Genomic DNA, 18,743 nt, shown 5'->3' with positions numbered 1-18,743 from the left:
GCCTGGAAAAGCGCCCCATTAGACAGATACTTGATTAGAATATAAACTTTAATACCCACTTCCCCTAAATAAAAAGTTTCCATATTTTATCCCAGTCATTGTGTCAGAGGTTGACACAATTCTGCCTTCAGTCATTAGGGAGTTCAGACAGTGGTCTCGCCTAAAATACTAACCACCCATATGTTTGCACAGCACCTGAGTATAGGTATGCCCTGCTTTTCAAAAGCTCTTGTTACACTACTTTGCTTTTATGAAAGAATTACATTAGTACCTGTTTTTGCTAACTGAAAGAAATCCAAAGAGGATTTTTGCTTTTATAAAAAAAAAAAAAAAAAAAAAAAAAGGGCAAAAAGCAAAAAGAGCATTCAGGATTTGTTTTGCAGCCAGCCAAGAGGCAGCATTCACGCCAGGCAGTGAGAGTGGCCCTGTCAAGCTCCTACCCCGGGAACCACACTCAGCATCTCAGCATCAAGCCCCAGAGCTTTGAACTGCGTCTGTGAGCATCTGAACTTTATCTTGATTTTATTAGCAAAATAAGTCCTGAGAGAGCTCATAAGGTTTACACTTAGCATAAAACCAGATGTAATTAAGTGTATTTGGTATGATTCGGTAGGTTATTTTTTGTGTCTGGGAATGCTCAAAAATTTCTTTCATGTAAGTTAATGGTAATTGTTTCTTCACTTTACCCGAATCAACTTATGAAAGGTTTCCTAAGGAATCCTCTACTTTCTGATAGCAGGGAAACCTGTAACAAAGCACTTTCACATTCATTGATCCTTCGGCCCTTCATTTGCAAGTCAAGAGGAATTGTTTTCAGCACCTCACTTTTTCATCTTTGAACCAGAGGTGGGATGCTGCTCTAGCAGGGTTGTGAATAACATGGGGATTGCCCTCCACTGCACATCCCACCCCTACAGCATTTTTTCAAACGAAACACTTTAGGCAATCAGAAAAAGAGAGAAAATATTATAATAAATGCCTTTTTAATATAATACACTCCGATGAATAAAAAATATATCATGGATACAACTGAAGCTCTCTGTGTAGCACTCCTGATTCTAGTCCTTCTCTGTGTCCCCAGAGGGAACCACTATGATGAATTTGGGGTTTATTATTCCCAATAAGGTCTTTTTACCTTCATATATGTGCATATTCATAATATGTGGTACTGTTTTCTATTTTTAAATGTTAATAAACAGTATACAATATTCTCTTCCTGTAATTTGCTTCTTCATTCAATATTATATTTTAAAGATATTTTTACATTAATGTACATAGCTCTGGTTCTTACATTTTAAATCCTATATAGTATTCCACCTATGACTACACCAGAATTTATTTACATTCTTCTTTTAATAAGCACTTAGATTGCTTCCAATTTTTCACTACTACAATGTTGCAATGAACATTTCTGTCTGTCTCCTTGCATGTATATGCAAGCGTTCTTCAGGCTGGGGAAACTACGCAGAATAGAAGTGCAGAAGTATGGAACTTCTATGTCTCTGGCTTACTATACATGGCCAAATGGTTCTTCCAAGTGGTTGTACCAGGTAAGGATGTATTTCTTCTGTGTCAAATCTTCAAACAAACAAACAAAATAACCTCTTACTGCCCTTCTAAGTTTCCTTGTCTCACTCAGTTGTACTCAAATGTATTTTCTCTTCCTTTAGTCTTTCCACAGATATTTATTGAATGGAGCAGCCAGGTTGGTGACTGTGCTATTCTGTATGAGATGGAAAGGGTCTAAATCGTGGCACAGACAGTGGGGATGGAGAGGTGGGGATGAATGCAAGAGCTGTTTCTGAAGAGAAGTCAGTCTGACTCTTTGGCTGATTAAAGGCAAGAGATTAGGGAGATTTACAGTGTCCTCAATGTTTTTGCAAGGCTGGTGGGGTAGGTGGTTCAGCCACGTGAGGTATGAAAAATGAACAGTAATTCTTGAGACTATTGAATCGATAGTGTCAAATGTGACTAGGTCATTTCTGATTTTTGAGAAGCCTCATAAAAAGCCTTACAGGAGTGAGTGGGAGAGGAGACGGAGGCTATGAGTCAGACATTCATTCAAGCAGTTTGAGAGTGATGGCTAGGAGAAGTTTGCAGAGAAGGAGAAGGCAGGAGAGAGAGGGAGAGATTACAGGGTGAGTAAGAATAAATATGATCTATGGAAAAGTTATAGCTAAGTAAATACCTATGAACTCTGAAATATGATTTATTTATCTTCTATGTAGAGATTATCTGTTGACTGGAAAAAGACCAAGTCAAATTTCATGCTTGACAAAGCATATGATAATAAGAGCCAACACTTAATATTATTTACTGTGTGACAGGCCCTGGGCTAAGTATTTTACTAATAGTGACTCATTTGTCCTCATAACAACTCTCAAGCTAGGCAACTATTTTTATTCTTATCTTACAAATGAGGAAAGTGAGGCACAGAGTGATTAAATAACTTTCCAAGGTCACACAGCTAGAAGTGGTAGAGCCAGTATTCAAACCAATGCAGTCAGGCTCTGGAGTCTGTGCTCTACATTGTCTCTCAGTATGCCATCATCATTTATCATTGATTAAACATAAATATCCATGCCTAACAAGTGTAGCTATATATATTCCTCACACTTTTGGTGGTCCTGCAGCCAAAAAACTTATTTTTAAAGTTCTTACCTGCAAAAATCAGATGGAAAGATATAAAGGACTTCGTCTTTGGTTATTAATGGGTGAAAAGTATCTCCGTCTGTTCCATTAATCATATTGCACTTGTCTGTTGTCCACCAGTCAAGTGACCTGTAATTAATAAGCATAAGGAAAAGTTAAGAGGATCGAATTTGATTTCAGATTTTTTTCATATGGTCAGGACTTTTCAAGACTTAACTGGGAGCTGGCTACCCACAGAACCTCATTCATACGCAGACGTAAAGGTGATACTGGTTAGGGACTAGATCAAGATGGGGAAAAATCCTGAATTAATTTTGATAGAGGCAATAGCCAAAAATCCCTCTTTCCTTCCTTGAAAAGGAGTATCCTACATAGAGGTTTGGAAATATCCATTTACTTAAAACAATGACCCAATTTAGCATTAACAATAGCCTTATTCGGAGCCAGCCTACTGACAGACAAGCTCTGGATAGATATGTTCATCCCTTTAATATTCAGGACAGAGCATTAACTCTGTCTTCCTTGGAACAGTTCTCTGTTCCAAAATTAATGGGAGTCTTCTCTTGGGTGTTAAGAAAGCTTAATATTGAATTGGCTTCATACTCACTAAAAGCATAGTTGAACTAGTGGGCTTCCCAACTAAAATAATTCTGCAAGTCAACATTAAAAAAAAAAGAAAGAAACTTAAAACAAGAGACAGGCAACAAAATCAACAATGAGAAAATGAATAAAAAGACAATAAAAGCTGATGGAGTAATATCTTCATAATTTTAAACTATCAACTTAGAATTCTATACCAAAGTAAAGTTATTCAAAACTGAGAGTGAAATAAAGACATTTTAAAATACGTAAAATCTAAGAAATGTATCCCCCACAGACCCTTACTGAAAGAACTACTGATAAAGGGTTTCTAAACCTATTAAACGTTTTGAGCCTGATCGTTTTGTATTGCAGAGGGGCAGTAGGGAGGGACTGTCCTTATACTGTAAGATGTTTAGCCGCATCCTGGGTCTCTGCCCAGTAGATGCCAGTAACATCCCCCAGTTATGAAAACCAAAATGTGTCCGGATATTGCCAAATGTCCCTTAGGGGCACAAAACCACCTCTGGTTGAAAACCACTGTGCAAATGGATAACCTTCAGCAAGAAGAAAATCAAACCCAGGGGGAAGATGTGAGAAGGAAAAATGAATTAATAAAACATATTGGTATTAAATTGTGTATTTACCATAAAAAAATAACTTTTTACTTATATTTGGCTTCCTAAGGTGAAACAAGTTGTAGACAAGAATAACACAGAAGCTGTGTGTGTATATGTATGTATGTGTGTGTATATGTATGTGCGTGTGTGTATATGTATGTGTGTGTGTGTGTGTGTGTGTAAGAAATGAGTAAAGTTATTGTCCTGTTAAGAGAGGCAATAGATAGCTTTAGATTTTCTTAAGAAAATATTGTTAAATATGAATCATAAAAATATAAGGATAGAAAAGATATAACCCAGAAAAAGTAAGTCCAAAAATATTATATTATATCATTACATGATAAACGTATCAGTAATTATAACACATACATAAAAGGATTAAATTCTCCTATTAGAAAACTAGAGAGAAAATGGATTGGGTTAAAAACAAAATCTAGCTATATACTGTTTACAGGTAAATCCCAGCCCAGTATCCCAGTCATCCAGTTCCCAGCTCCAGAAGTAACATTGTTCCCAGTTTCTTATATATTCTTTCAGGGCTCTTATATATTGGCATTCGTGTTTGTGTGTGTATGTGCGTACGTGCAGGCACACAAATTATATTTATGGATATGTGTGATAATATGAAATTTACGTAAACTTTTTATTTAAAGATAGTTTGAGACTTACAGAAAAGTTGTGAAAACAGTAGAGAGTTCCTCTATATTTCATACCAGTTTTTTGCCTAACTTTCTGGGAATCTTAGAAGTATATTTAATGTTCAAGAAAGACCTCTTACTTCAGTCCCTAAAGAACTAGCCTCCTTTCTTGCAAAGGTTTCTATTTTCTCTGATTTAAAAAGACTTGTCTTATTTTATAGATAGCTTTAATGCAAGCTGCCTCAGCTCCTTTTTAGAAGTAGTTCATTTATAAATTATAAATATTAAAATTAAAAATATTTTTGAAATGCTATACTAAACTCAAATGTGCTTCACCTTTTAAAAATTAACACAAACAATACAAAATTACTAAATTAAATTTAAAAGAGAACCTCTTCCCTTTCCCCCAAAACATGTGGTGGTTTGAAAAGTATTTGTGCTCCAGCTACACATCATGGAATGGCTACTAAATAGAAAAGTGAAACTTTTCTCTGGCTTGTAATTCATGACTAGCCATGACAAATCTACAAGTCATTAATATTCAATTTGTAAAGCGCATCACTCCAATCTTGATTTATAAAATAATAATTATAAAGATATTTTATACATTTATAGATTTTTCATCCAAAAAATGACAGTGCTAAATTTTTTTTGAAATAATGTATACGTGAACACTCAGTTTAAATCAAAATTGAAAAAATAATTACACTTATAAATCATTAGACTTACGTTTTTCCATTCCATTCCACAATCTTTGAAAAGTTAAGGTAATTGTCTTCTCCAGTTAGAAAAACATAGTCTCCATCATTAGTCCCATTTTTCTGAAAATAAGTGAATACGATCATTTAGAGTAACACGATGCTTAATTTTATGTGTCAACTTGGCTAGGCAATGGTGCTTTTGTGTTTGATTAAACACTAGTCTAGATATTGCTGTATTTTGTAGATGTGATTAACATTTATAATGAGTTGGTTTTAGGAGAAAGAATCATCAATAATGTGTGTGTGCTCATACAATCAGCCGAAGGCTTTAAAAACAAAATCTGAGGTTTCCTGCAGTAAAAAAGGAATTCTCAAGACTTCAACACAGAAATCCTGCCTGAGCTGCCAGCCTGTCCTACGGATTTCAGACTTGCCACTTGCCAGCCCCTGCATAAGCCAATTCTTTAATATAAACTCTTGAAAGATAGATAAGTATATAGACATTTATCTCCCACTGGAGAACCCAAATAGATCTAGCAACTAACAAATTTAATCTTCTTGAAACTGTCCTAGTTGGCCATTAATTGCCACATGAGACGGAATCAGAACCAGGAAACAGTAAAGAACTGCCAAACACAGAATTACTGTATGACCCCCAAATTCCACTCCTAAGTATATACCCAAGAGAATTCCAATCCCAGGTACATATACAATGTTCATACAAAAACCTGTACACAAATGTTCACAACAGCATTATTCATAATAGCCCAAAAGTAAAACAACCCAAATATCTGTCAATTTCTGAATGGATAAAGTGTGATATATTCATACAATGGAATACTACTCGACCGTAAGAAGGAATGAAGGGCTGATAAATGCTATGACCTGGATGAACATTGTAAACATTATGCTAAATAAAAGAAGCCACAGAAAAGATCATATATTGCATGATTCCATTTATATGAACGTCCAACTTGCACATGAACATCCAATTGCCAGAGACGGTTCCAACTCAAAGGTGGTGCCTCTTGGCACCCACTTGTACTTGCACATGTGTGTCGAGTTTTTTAATTTTATTTTTTGCCTAAAAAAGCCAAACTCCATTCTCAAATGCGCTTCCTCTTTGGCTCTGGGAAAACGCCCATGTAGAGAGTGCCCAGCTCCTCTCCTGTCTCGGTCCAGGTCAGCCTGGCCTCTCCTGTCCAGGCCCAGCAGGCCCAGCATCCTGCAGTGACAGGGGAGAAGCTGGGTAGGGAGAGGGTTTACTTATGTTTTGTTTCCAACAAAAAACACGACTTATTTTTCTTTATAAAAGTGAAAAAGGAAACAAAAAGGATACCAACCTTTAGACTTACTTTTTTTAAATCTACGAATTCATACGCAAATCCATAGAGACAGAAAGTAGATTAGAGGTTGCCAGAGGCTGGTAGGACGGGGAAATGGAATTGACTGCTAAGGGGTATGTGATGTTTTGCGGGGAGGATGATGAAAATGTTCTAGAATTAGATACTGGTGAGGTTGTACAACCTTGTGAATATACTAAACACCACTAAACTGTATACTTTAAAATGGTGATAAAAAAATAAGAAAATAAAAATAAAAAAATAAGAAAGCATAAGTCCAGAGCAAAGATCCAATTATATAATAGCTACACAAGAAGAAAGTAATATTAATATAGTCCCATTTTTAATTAAGGTTTCTTCAGGTGTATATTCTTTCCACTTACACTTATTAAGGGCACATAAAGATACTATCTATTCTTACAAATTCTTTATTTGGGGATGGAGCTTTGATAACTGGGAAATAGCATGAATACTAGCTCCTTAATAATAATAAAGTAAGAGGAACTAACAATTAGTGTAATATTCCTGGCACTAGTCTGAAATTTTTGCATGAATGATCCCATGGAATCCTCACAAATACCACATAAGATAGTATGGTAGGCAGAATAATGATCCCCAAAGATGTCGTGTCCTAACCCCCAGAGCCTGTGAACATGTTACCTTACATAGCAAAAGGGACTTGTCAGATGAGATTAAGCTGAGGATCTTGAGATGGGAAGATATCCTGGAGTACCTGGGTGTGCCCGATGTAATCACAAAGGTTCTTAGGGAGGCAGGAGGGTCAGAGTCACAGTAGCAGATGTGAGGACAGAAGCAGAGGTCAGAGGGAGAGACTGAGATTGAAGACGTCACACTGTTGGCCCTGAAGATGGTGGAAAAGGCCTTAAGCCAAAAAATGAACGCTGCCACTAGAAGCTGGAAAAGTCAAGGAAATGAATTCTCCCCTAGAGCCTCCAAAAGGAACAGAGCCCAGACGACACCTTGATTTTAGGACTACTGAGATTTAGAATTGTAAGATAATAAATTTGTGTTGTTTTAAGCTGCTAAATTTGTGGTCATTTGGTATAGCAGCAATGGGAAACTAATACAGACATGGACTATTTTACTTTCACTGTATAGAGAGAAATCTTAAGTAAAGAGACGTTAAATAACTTGCCCAAATCACTTTACTAGTAAATAGTAGATCTGGGATTGAAGCCCAGGCTAAGTAACTCCACAGTCCACAGGCTGATCCCTAGTTAGCCACTAGGCTGTGGTACTCATTTGTTTATGAACAAGCCCTCGCTAAGTACCTATCTTGTGTCAAGCATTATTCTAGGTGCTAAAGCTGCATCAGTGAACACAACAGACAAAAATTGCTGCCCTCGTAGTGCAAACATTCCAATACTATTATAATTATGTTCATTCTTTGAAATGTTTATTATTAAATACTTACTATGTGACAGGCACTTTACAGGTATACTAAGAATAACAAAACAACCAAATACTGTTCTACTTCTATTGCTCTAAGCTATCTTTAGGGCTTTGTCACAGATATATTTTTGGGATAACACAGGTGCATTTTGGGGTAATAAGTTGATGCCTACTACTTATGTTCTGCTTTCTTTTTAAAATGGTTTTTTTTCTTCTGATCATTAAAATAACACATTCTTATAAAAGCAATAAATTCTTATTAGAAAATACAGAATGATGTATAAAAAAAATACCACTTATTCATCATCCTCCCAACCAGTGGGAACTGCTCTTAGTACGTGGTCTGTTTCTTTTCAGTCATTTTTCTACACAAAATTTGTTTATAGAACTAAGATATATTATAAATGTATACTATATGTATGTATATGTATATATGCACAATTTAAAAACATATATAATTGTGTATATTTATACAACTTTTTTACTTAAGCACATATTTCCCATGTTATCCAAAGTTCGTTACACATATAATTTAGTGACTCCATAACACTATGTGAAAAGAATTTACTTAAGAATTCTCTTATTGGATATTTAATTTTGAATTTTTTTGCTATTATAAATAATGTTATACAAAACATCTTAATGCCTAAAAATCTTTTTGGTACTTTTACATTCTAAACAGACCACTAAAAGTGAAATTACTAGATAAAAGAACATGAACATTTTTAAGCCTTTTGATACATATTATGAAGCTGCTCAAAGTCACTCAGCTAGAAAGTGGTGGACATAGCAGGATAAATTAGTTTATATTCCCCCAATGACATTTGTTAAACTTTGCTAACTGGATGAACAAAAAATGGTTTCTTGTCTCTTTGCATTTCTATATTCACTAAGATTGAACTCTCGTTTTCTTATCATTCAGCTATTAGCCTTAAAAAATATGCATATCTGTTGTTAATTCTCTTTTCATGTTTTTTGCCTACTTGGGTTCTTCTTTTCGTCACTTAACATTATTTAGCCAACTATATCAACATATCAACATGGTCCGCATGCATAATGGTCATGTCATGTTCCATATATGAAATTTCTTATGATTTTAAGAAATGAGAAAGGACTCCTCTTCAAGAGCAGCAATGTGAATATTACAACAATTTGATTCAAAAGTCAAATACCCCACATAAAAAAACACTGAACCACCAATTTAAAAAAAATGCCTGTATGTTGCTTCTTGAAGTCCTCCACTTAACTCAGATGTGGGCTAAGCTAAGTGGTTAAGCATTTAAATGTTTCAGAGTAACTCAGAGAGGGTTCTCCCCAGCAATTATCTGCCCAAGAATCAGACAATCAGACACTGACTGTGAATGCTCCTCTCTCGCTAGAACTTTTATTATTTGAGGACAAGCAGGAATAAGTAGGTTTTGTGTTACTGTGGTAGTGATGAGTTAGATACAAGAACACATTATGGCCAGAGGGTGAGAAATGTTCTGTGAATATGACTACAACATTTATACCACTAGTATAACATAACCATGATTCACCCTCCCAGTAGGATTGGCTGGACTGGCTGACCCCTCAAAGGTGCTTTCCAACGACCAGAATTTTATACACACAAGAACTCACACTTAATGGGAGGTGCTTGAAAACAGAGGTACCCTAAAATCAGTGGGTACAGATATGCTGATTGGCAATACACACATGAGCATCAGATACTTAACCAGTTCCCCACTTTCTCAGGAGCTCTGTGCATCACCTCATCCTATTCATTCTCACACTCTGTCCCTCCCCATTAATTGTTTAGTTGTTTTATCATTAAAGTCTTTGAAGGAAAAGTGTTTGATGGCGTTAACTAAAGTTTTCTTTCTTCATTGCAACGTGTAGTGGAGCAGGTGGAAAGGCCATACAGGCCTAGTGCATCCGAGGGGAATGCCACCACGATTAAGGAAAGATTTGAGGCCAGGTTCAGGCAGGAGCAGCACAGTGGTGCCAGTAAGGGTGCACAACCTCGCAGCCTACCCTGGTCATTGAATGAACGATGGCTCAAGTGTGAACTTTTATGCTACTGGCTAAAGTCTTAGTATTTGGCCAGAGCCGATGAAAAACTGAACAAAACATATTGCAACTCCCCCCACTTTTTTTTTCACCAACAACACTACAGAGAGTTTATTTAGCTCCAAAATGGAAACATATACCAGTCATTCATATTAATTCAGGGTCATTTTTTGAGCCAGTCATGGAAGGGAAAAAGAATGATGGTTCCTGAAATGTGTATTGCAAGTTATAATTTGCATAGTATTCTTATGGACTTCTCACTTAGCCTTTTCAGAATGACATTTGAAGTATGGGTACATTAGTCTCAAGTTACAAACGATGAAACTGAGGTTCAGAAAAGTCCCATAGCTATTAAATGAAAAAGTTAGAATGCAAATCTAGGCCCTCTGATTCTAAGTCTTGTGCTTTTTTCCTGGGTGCGAGAAATCCGCTGAAGGTAGTAATCTAATAGAGTGACGGTACAGGGCTTTTCGTTAACGGGGCCTTGTGGAGATGCAGTGGTGCTTACAAGGACAGGCGAAGGGCAAGGGCATAAAAAGAAAGAAATAATAAATAATAATAATAAGTAAAATAATAATAATAACAACAACAATATATCCTCGCCATGGAAAAGCTAAAATGCCAATTTCTTAATCAGTCTGTAAATGTGGGTTACATTTTTAAAAGATATATAAGGACATTAGTTTTAAGTCTGAAGACATCAATGTAAAAACACAAAGCTAGCTATATAATGAAAATTATATGGAACTCCTAGCCAAGATGGCGGAGTAAGTAAACACCATACTCACTTCCTCCCACAATCACATCAAAATTACAACTAAGTTATAGAACAACCACCTTTGAGAACCATTTGAAGACTAGCTGAACAGGACTCATATAACTAAGAAAATAAAAAAGAAGCTTATATAAAATTGAATGTCAACTGCAATTGAAAAATAAAAAATTTAAAAATTATAAACAAAGGTAATTATCTGATAAATACTGAGGTATTAAGAATAGGATCTACTTGGCAGATGGACAGAAACCACTGGGAATAAAAGGGCCTTGTATCTCTGCAGGAAGTGCTCTTGGAATTAATTCTAGAAGAGAAGTGTAGAATCGGTGCTTCCCACAGTCCTTTGGAAGCTGGGCTCCTGTAAGACAGGACCTTTTGGGGAACACCTACCGACCTCTCATCCAGAGTGAAGGATTAGAGTTGGCAGGACCTTACTCCTACAACCTCCACCTTTCACATAGATGCTAAAAACCTGTTTCCTATTTTGTTTGAACAATTTCTAAGTTTTGTATACTCTTGAAGGCACAGGGGCTTCATTATCACTATTTGTCACAGAAGAACAGAAATGCTAAGAGGTCACATGATGAAGATGAGATTCTTGAGTCATTAGAGCTAGAGAATAACAAATTTAAAGATGAGGAAATTCATCACAATCTCAGATCTCACCCCAATTCTAACACTTTTTCTTTAGTTTAAGTTGGTCCTTTATCAATCTCCCAACTATCCATTTTACTCATTTTTTTTTGAAGGTATAATATATATACTTTTATTGCTTTTAACTTTAATTCATTTGAAACAGGCAGCAATAGCATATGCTTTAAATCTACTGGAATGCTGATATTTTTGGTTTCAAACCAAAATAAATAAAATCTGCAAGGAATGACATAAAATTCTACTTATAAGCATAAGGAATCATAGATGTGGACACATGAAATTTTGAATTATCCAGGATCTTTCACAAGTGACATGTTTGAAAATCTAATGAGTAGCTCCATCTCTAACAGACTATCATGTACCTATTTAGCTTGTCTTTGTCAGGCTGATCCATAGGTTTAGTCAGTCCCCAAATCATCAAAATGAGACTTGGTATTGAACACTGAAATTTATGATACTTTGAAAGATCATACCTGATTGATGGCACAGCCACACTTTATGTATTTTCATAGATACCCCCATTCATAGTCAGTGCTGGTAGCATGTTAAAATTGTGGGAGAAGTTCTTTTTTTCTCCTACTAAAACACTTTCTTATTTTTCACATATTCTATAAGACATCTAGAATTCCTGGCAATTTTGGTCTTCTCCTAGAAGAGACGCAAAGTGAAGATGTAATCTGGATTGGGGTGCCTCCCGTCCCCCTCAGCCAAACAGAGTGGCTCAGAAAAGAAAAATCCACTTACCCCATAGTACAAACCAAAATAAGGAGAGATATCGGGTCTGAAAGGGTGGATGAGAGACAGAATCTCATCTTTGTAGCCCCAGAGCAAATCGTCCACTGTGTGCATCACGAATAACTCCTGCTGGTAGGCCTTTAACAGGGCCCGGATGATCACCCGGAGGAAGTTTTGCTGGGCCCACTCCATGGCGATCTAAGAAGCACAGGCAAATTCAGATAGCACGATCCCTACCCCATTCTCCTACTGAGCCTTCAGCAAAGGGGACTGGAAACTTAAATGTAAATGATGATATTAAATAGCTGAAAAATCAGCCAGCGAGCTCCTTTCTGGCTGCATGTGCAAGAATAAGATTCTTCAGTTACTGTCCTTTATGTTTACCGTCCTTTATGTTACAGTATTATATTTGTAATTGTGAGCTTAGCATTCCCACAGGCAGCCCTTCTATCCCGACAATGCAGGAGCAAAGGGAAAAGCTCTTGTAAGTACATTAGCATCTTTGGCCCCAAGTGGCATCATCTTTCTCCTGATCTGGGCCAGAGGCTGGGGCCTCAAAAACTCTGCACCGCTAGGCAGCAGGGCAAGGCCAGATCTGGGATGGAATTAGCTCTAGGCCCTGGATCCACCATGAGTGTCCAGCTGCACATGTCATGGTTACCTAGGAGTTAGAGTGATTAGGAGATAGGAAAGTTTCCTGAATGTCAAGTGTGTTATTATTAGATGGAACTGCCATTATAAACAGAGCCCAATGAAATCACTCTAGGCTATAATCAACAGTCCGGTCTCTATTATTTGTTATGGGGAGAATGCAAAGTCTATTGCTAGAGTTTCTGAACTGAAACGAGGGGCAAATATTTTTAAAATTATTAGCTACCCCTCAAAATCCTAGAGACATATTTATTAACACAAGTGCTAACCACACATGGCAAGAAACTGGGGGCGGAGAATACAAAATTTTGCATTTTGTCACCATTTGAAAAGATCCTGTTTGAAAGACCTCAGAAAAACACCTCAGGTGAACTTTTAAAAAGGGCAGGGGAAAAATGTACTTTTCTCTTTGTATAAATATATTTGTAATATAACTTAATAGCTCCTAAATGTAAAACCGAAATAGCCTTAAGTTAGTGTTTCCTGTCTTCTGATATTCACAATAATGGTACTTAAAACGCTTACCACTGCAGGAATATTTAATGTTCTAATTGAGTCAATTTGAGGGTCTCCGACAGATTGGTCTCGTAGGAAAACATAGGTCTTGTTGCTGGCAGCAGATACTGTTGTTCCATTGTCTCCAAATTGAATGTCTGCTTTGCTTCTAATTTCCCTAAAAGAAAGAAAAGGATTTTGTTTGAAAATAGTCACTACTTCAAAAAACAATAGTTTTCTTTCAGAATCAAAGATATTTTCAATGTAACATTCCCAATATAACCATTATAAAAAAGAGACTGCAGATACTGACCCCTTAAAAAACTAGAGATTAAAGCTATGAAGTGGGAAGGAAATGAGGCCTGGGATAGAGTCTTCTCAAAAACCTGTCATTTTCATTCTTTCCCCCAACAATTTGGAAAACGCAATGGTCAAAGGTCATCTTGACCAGGGAATCAAAGCCAGTGAACACTCTCCTGGGTTATGGTTTGGTCCCGAAATACTTTCAAATTTTTCAGATCACAGATTCAGTTTGAATTTCAATTTGTTTACCAATGGCTTTTTATTTCTAACCTGAATTCAGCTGAAAATTCATTTAACGAAATGCTAAGTAAATTAGAGGAGTTCACTCCTTTTTGGGTATATAGTTCATTTCGGTTCAGGTTAGTGCCCCCAAATGAGGTATTAGGAAAGTCTGTAGAGTGCCTGGTGCCATCCTGGGACTAGGGTGAGGGGCGTGAGACACTCGCCTTGGGTAGGCGCAAAATGTAAGAGGTGCCAAAAAACTCAGCAATCAAGACACATAATACTGTAATGCAATTTTAAAAATCAAAATTAATGAAAAAAAATCATGATAAACAAAATATCGAAATTTTAAATAAGAACAGGACTGATACTTTGTTCATCAAAAGCCTCACACTAGTCCTGGCTCTGCCTGGTCCATTGCAGGTGTTCACTAAATTCCATAACTATCCTTTCTCTCTCTCTGCCACTGACATCTTCTTTTTCCTGTTCCGTCTAGGGCTGTGCTGTCTGACGTGGTAGCCATGTGTCTACTGAACCCTTAAACTGTGGCTGATCGGGATTGAGATGTGTTGTAAGGGTAAAATACATGCCAGATTTCAAAAACAGTACCCCAAAAATTTTTAAAGAATGTACAACATCTCCTTAACTTTTTACTATTGATGACACATTGAAATGAAATGATTTTAGATACAACGGGTAAAATTAAAATATATCATTAAAACTAATGGCACATGTTTCTTTTCACTGTTTTTAAATGTGGTTACTAGAAAAATCTTAAATTACTTATGTGATTCGCATTATATTTTTATTGGACAGAACTAATCTAAGAGTTTATCATTCAGACACAGGTAGGAAGGCATTAGGCAATTGGGCTACCTATCACCTCCTCTGGAGGCTTTTCCTGTCCATAGCCACACAAGGGTTTTCTCAGCCCTGAATGAATACCTGTGGAGCTTGCTGTCTGTACCATGTGTCTGGCACTGTTGTAAACTGCTTAGCGACATCATTTAGATTGTGAGGGAATTACCTCAAAGCCTCAGGAAAACTGTAAGCAAGCTTAAGAAACTTGTATACCTCTGAAATCTTTTCTAGATTTTAAAATAAAAATAGATAAGCAAATGAAAAACAAATGCATACATATAGTTGCATAAAAATAGATGAGTCTTTGTTCTCTAGCACAAAGCACCAAGCTACACACAATGATATACATATCTGACACTTGCAGAGCTCCTCAAAGGGTATAACCACACTGTTCCATTTGATTTCATTTAAGCCTTACAACGAGCCTGTGTGTGGCACACATACAGCCAGTATTTTCACCCTACTTTTACAGATGGTCATTAAAAGAGTCAGAACTTGAGCCCAGGTCTACAAATTCAGATATATCAGACAGCCTCTCCTTATAGGTGCTTAATAAATGTCTGTAGGATGAAACCAATGAATGCCTCTAACAAATGCCAAATCGAAATAATTATGCGAGAGAAAAAAATTGTATGCCTTTTCAGTTCACAGAATCTGATAGAGGTGGTCGTGTTAAAACATTATACAATATGCAGTTAGGGCACGTTTGCAATGGCTTCTGGTTGTTAGACATTCACTCTCCTTTCTTCTGATCGGAGCCCTGATTTTCTTTCCTCTCTTGCACTGGGCATTGGTGTAGGCCCAGAGCTCAATCAATTCCTTTCCCAGGGCTGCTGACTCCTCAGCACAGAGCCTCAAGATGGAAAATACTGTAGAAAGACAGGCTTCCTCCAGGGGGCGCACATGACACAAGGATCCTTGTGCTCCTGCTATTCCAGGCTTTAAAGCTGCCCTGGACCTTGCAGCTTTCTTCTCAGCTGCTCTTGGAATCTGTAACCCACTTTATAGCCTTCAAAGAAATTCTCTATTTATTTAAGTTGGCCAGAGGTAGTTTCTCTCGCTTGCACCCAAAGACCCCTCATATAGAAATCATAACCCAGTCTTTGTGTAGATGAGAAAACGGAGATTCAGATAAAGTAACTAGCCAGGACTAACCAAGAGGGGGCAGAACAAGGTTCAGAATCCTGGTCCCCTGACTTCATATCCAAGGTTTTTCTTAACTCTACACAGAAGTTAATGCAAAGTGATTTTTTAGAAACCGGAGAAGAGTACATTTCGAAGGCAAATCCCTGTCTCAGCCTAGGCTGGTGCCTGCAGAAGGGCATTCCTCTCCAGCCACTTCCGGTCCCATAGCCTCCCTGTAGCCAAAGTGAGGAGGGAAAGACTTCTCTAGGTATAACCATTTATAACCAGGGCCCAAGACCCCAAGCTGGCCTAGGTGACTACTCAGGAACTAGAAATAAAAAAAGTGATCCCAGGGCGAACATGTTTGCACTCAAAGAAAGCTGGGCAAAGACCTGGGATTTAACGTAGGCCCAGAAGCCCAGGGATCAACTTTGCCAAGTTTTCTGACTAATGACGAAAGTCAATGACCTTGCTGAGCCCTTTTTTTGTTTTCTCACTGAGCTCTAGGTCATGAACCTAGAGGCCTGAATAATTCCAAGCCTAGAGTCTGCATCATTGAAGTTTATTTATGTGTACTGACTCTGGAGATGACTTTTAAAATGTTTTTGTTAGGGCTTATCCTGTAAGAACCTGATGTTTGAAAGAGAAATTGAGCACAGAGGGTCCAATTACTTTAACCCTTGTAACTTGACTTAGTTTCTCAATAAACTTCAAAAAGTCAAGCCACAGTTTCCCAAACCACAAAAATATTTAGCTCACTTGGCAGGCACCAAGGGACCATGACAGGTCACTTGCAGCTACCCACATGATTTCCCTCACACACCAGCTACCCAAAGTCATGACTGACACGTGGCCTTTGCAGAGTGGTCTAAATGAAGGAAGAGAGTGGCTTCCCACTTTGCAGAGGCCAAGAAAACCAAGGAGAGGGATGGCGAGGGGCCGCCTTCTCAGATAACATTGTCAGAGGAAACCTAACACGTTTCTCTTTCCGAGCACTCCTGCCACTCTGGTGACACTTAGGAGGCCACGGTGGAAGAAGAGGGGTTTCTGCAACAATACCAACAAGTCAGGTTACCCAAGTCTCCCACATGGCTGATCAACAAGGGTCAACGAGAAGCAGGGTGGTCTCCTGGTGAACAGCAGACTGAGAGCAAGAAGTGATCGATTACTGCTTTAAAGTATCCAAGAAGACCAAAGAAGCTTCTGGAAAGAGGAGCAAATGATTATTATTTTTTTTTCCTTAAAAACAAAACAAATCTTTGCGTAGACCATGAATTAAGGAACCATACTTGAAAGTGCCTGGTATGGTCCCTGGTAACTCTGCAGATGTTAATAAATCCTACTGATGTTGAAGGCCCCAGGATATCACAGGCTCAGATTATAATTTAATGTTTGTTGGTCACAATGATGGTCTTAAGGCCTTAAGAAAAGGCTGAATTATGCTCCATGAACTATGTAATCAGGCAGGAAGATACATGATTGACTTTAGAGATATTTCATTTAAAATCATTTTTTAAAGTTCTTTTTAAAACAAAAAAGATTTTTTTTGAACTCCTAAATGTTTAAATATAACCTCACCATTACAGAAGGCAAACAATAGCCTGAGATAAAGAAATCAAAATAAATAATTTTAATTGGTTGGAAAATTTTAATTAGTTGGGAAATTAACAGCTATCTGTGTACTATCTCGGAGATTTTGGATGAATTAGATACACACATTACTATCATATAACCCTTAACTCTCAGTCATTTTGGTTCTTCATTCACCCAATCCTCTTTGCTGAGAATCACTGTCAGAGGTGACTGCACACTAGGTCGAGTGTGGGCTGAGATCTGGCTGCCAGGCTGTCTGGCTTCTTCTGTTACTGGATCTGTGACTAAGAAGCGACTCGTTGCTTCTTTGCCTCGGTTTCCTCATCTGTAAAATGAAGATAATAATGTACCTTCCTCACAGGGTTGTTGTGAGAATTAAGTTCTCATAAGCTTGTTATCCAGTTAGGACACTACCTGGTACACATTAAGTGCTTAGGAAACACTAGCTACTAATATGTGTGAAGGCTTGAGCTAAGCGGTTAAGACCTGGTTCTTGTCCTCAAAGAATCCATGGAGCAGCACTCAGGAGATTGCCACCTAAACGGCGACCTCACACATGGAAAGTGCTCTGAAGCTAGCTGCTGGGCATTGGCGAGACCCCCAAAGGACTGAGGGGTGGCCACTATAATGGGAGTCCTGAGGAAGGCATCATGCAGGAACATGTTTGGATTGGTTCGGGAAGGAGTAGGCTTCCTCGGGGTGGGAGGGTGGAGGAGCTTCCAGTCAAAGGGAGAGGGAGAGCCAGGGCAAGCAGCACAGCATGAAAGCACAGGATGTATTTCTGAAGTGGAGGGATGGGAAAGCTGGTCATGGCGGAGAAGCACACACTGCAGAGGTGGTTTAGTAAGAACAGCCTGCAGCTCAGGGCATGGTTGGACTGAACAGACAAGTCGATGGAAAAGTGAAGTCACAGGGTGGATGAGCAGACCAGGGAGAAAGAGCAGAGCAAGAGAAGTGGCCCACAGGCAGGGTGCTGAGCAGCATCTGGATTTAACTTTCCATCACCATGGCCTTGTCAGCTAAGTGAAAGACTAAACACTGAAAGCCCAAAGCAGGCTACTGGGAAAAAGCACAAAGTGGGGCGGGGAGGACATGGCTCACGTTTGTTGAGGGTATGCAAGAAACATCTCCACTCCTGAAGATAGAAACGGTCCCCCATCCTCAAAGCATTACCCTGACCCACCGAGCTCACGCAGGCAAGTCACCCAGGACCTCCACGTGCATTTAAAACTCACAAGTACCTGGTCATCACCTTTCGTACAGGACAAGAAGGTGGGGGGAATCTTTTACATTTTTCTCACTTTTGAGCAGTTCAAGACTTTTTAAAAAAACTA

The 18,743-nt window shown here is 38.1% G+C and overlaps 1 protein-coding gene across 4 annotated transcripts in view; it reads right to left on the bottom strand.

Moving 5' to 3' along the window:
• Positions 1–18,743, bottom strand: part of SCARB2 (scavenger receptor class B member 2) — a 59,184-nt gene that overhangs the window by 13,303 nt on the left and 27,138 nt on the right. For all 4 annotated transcript variants that reach the window (XM_025043853.1, XM_006907634.3, XM_025043854.1 and 1 more), the window contains exons 3-6: positions 13,336–13,483; positions 12,169–12,357; positions 5,219–5,310; positions 2,662–2,781 (exon numbers count right to left, since the gene is read on the bottom strand). In XM_025043853.1, the coding sequence (XP_024899621.1) occupies positions 2,662–2,781; positions 5,219–5,310; positions 12,169–12,357; positions 13,336–13,483 (549 nt within the window). The remainder of the gene's footprint in view (positions 1–2,661; positions 2,782–5,218; positions 5,311–12,168; positions 12,358–13,335; positions 13,484–18,743) is intronic.

This window comes from Pteropus alecto, unplaced genomic scaffold (genome assembly GCF_000325575.1).
Source record: "Pteropus alecto unplaced genomic scaffold, ASM32557v1 scaffold161, whole genome shotgun sequence".
Classification (NCBI taxonomy): Eukaryota; Metazoa; Chordata; class Mammalia; order Chiroptera; family Pteropodidae; genus Pteropus; species Pteropus alecto.
Note: the sequence above shows the minus strand (reverse complement) of the source record. Positions and strands in the feature narration are given on the sequence as shown.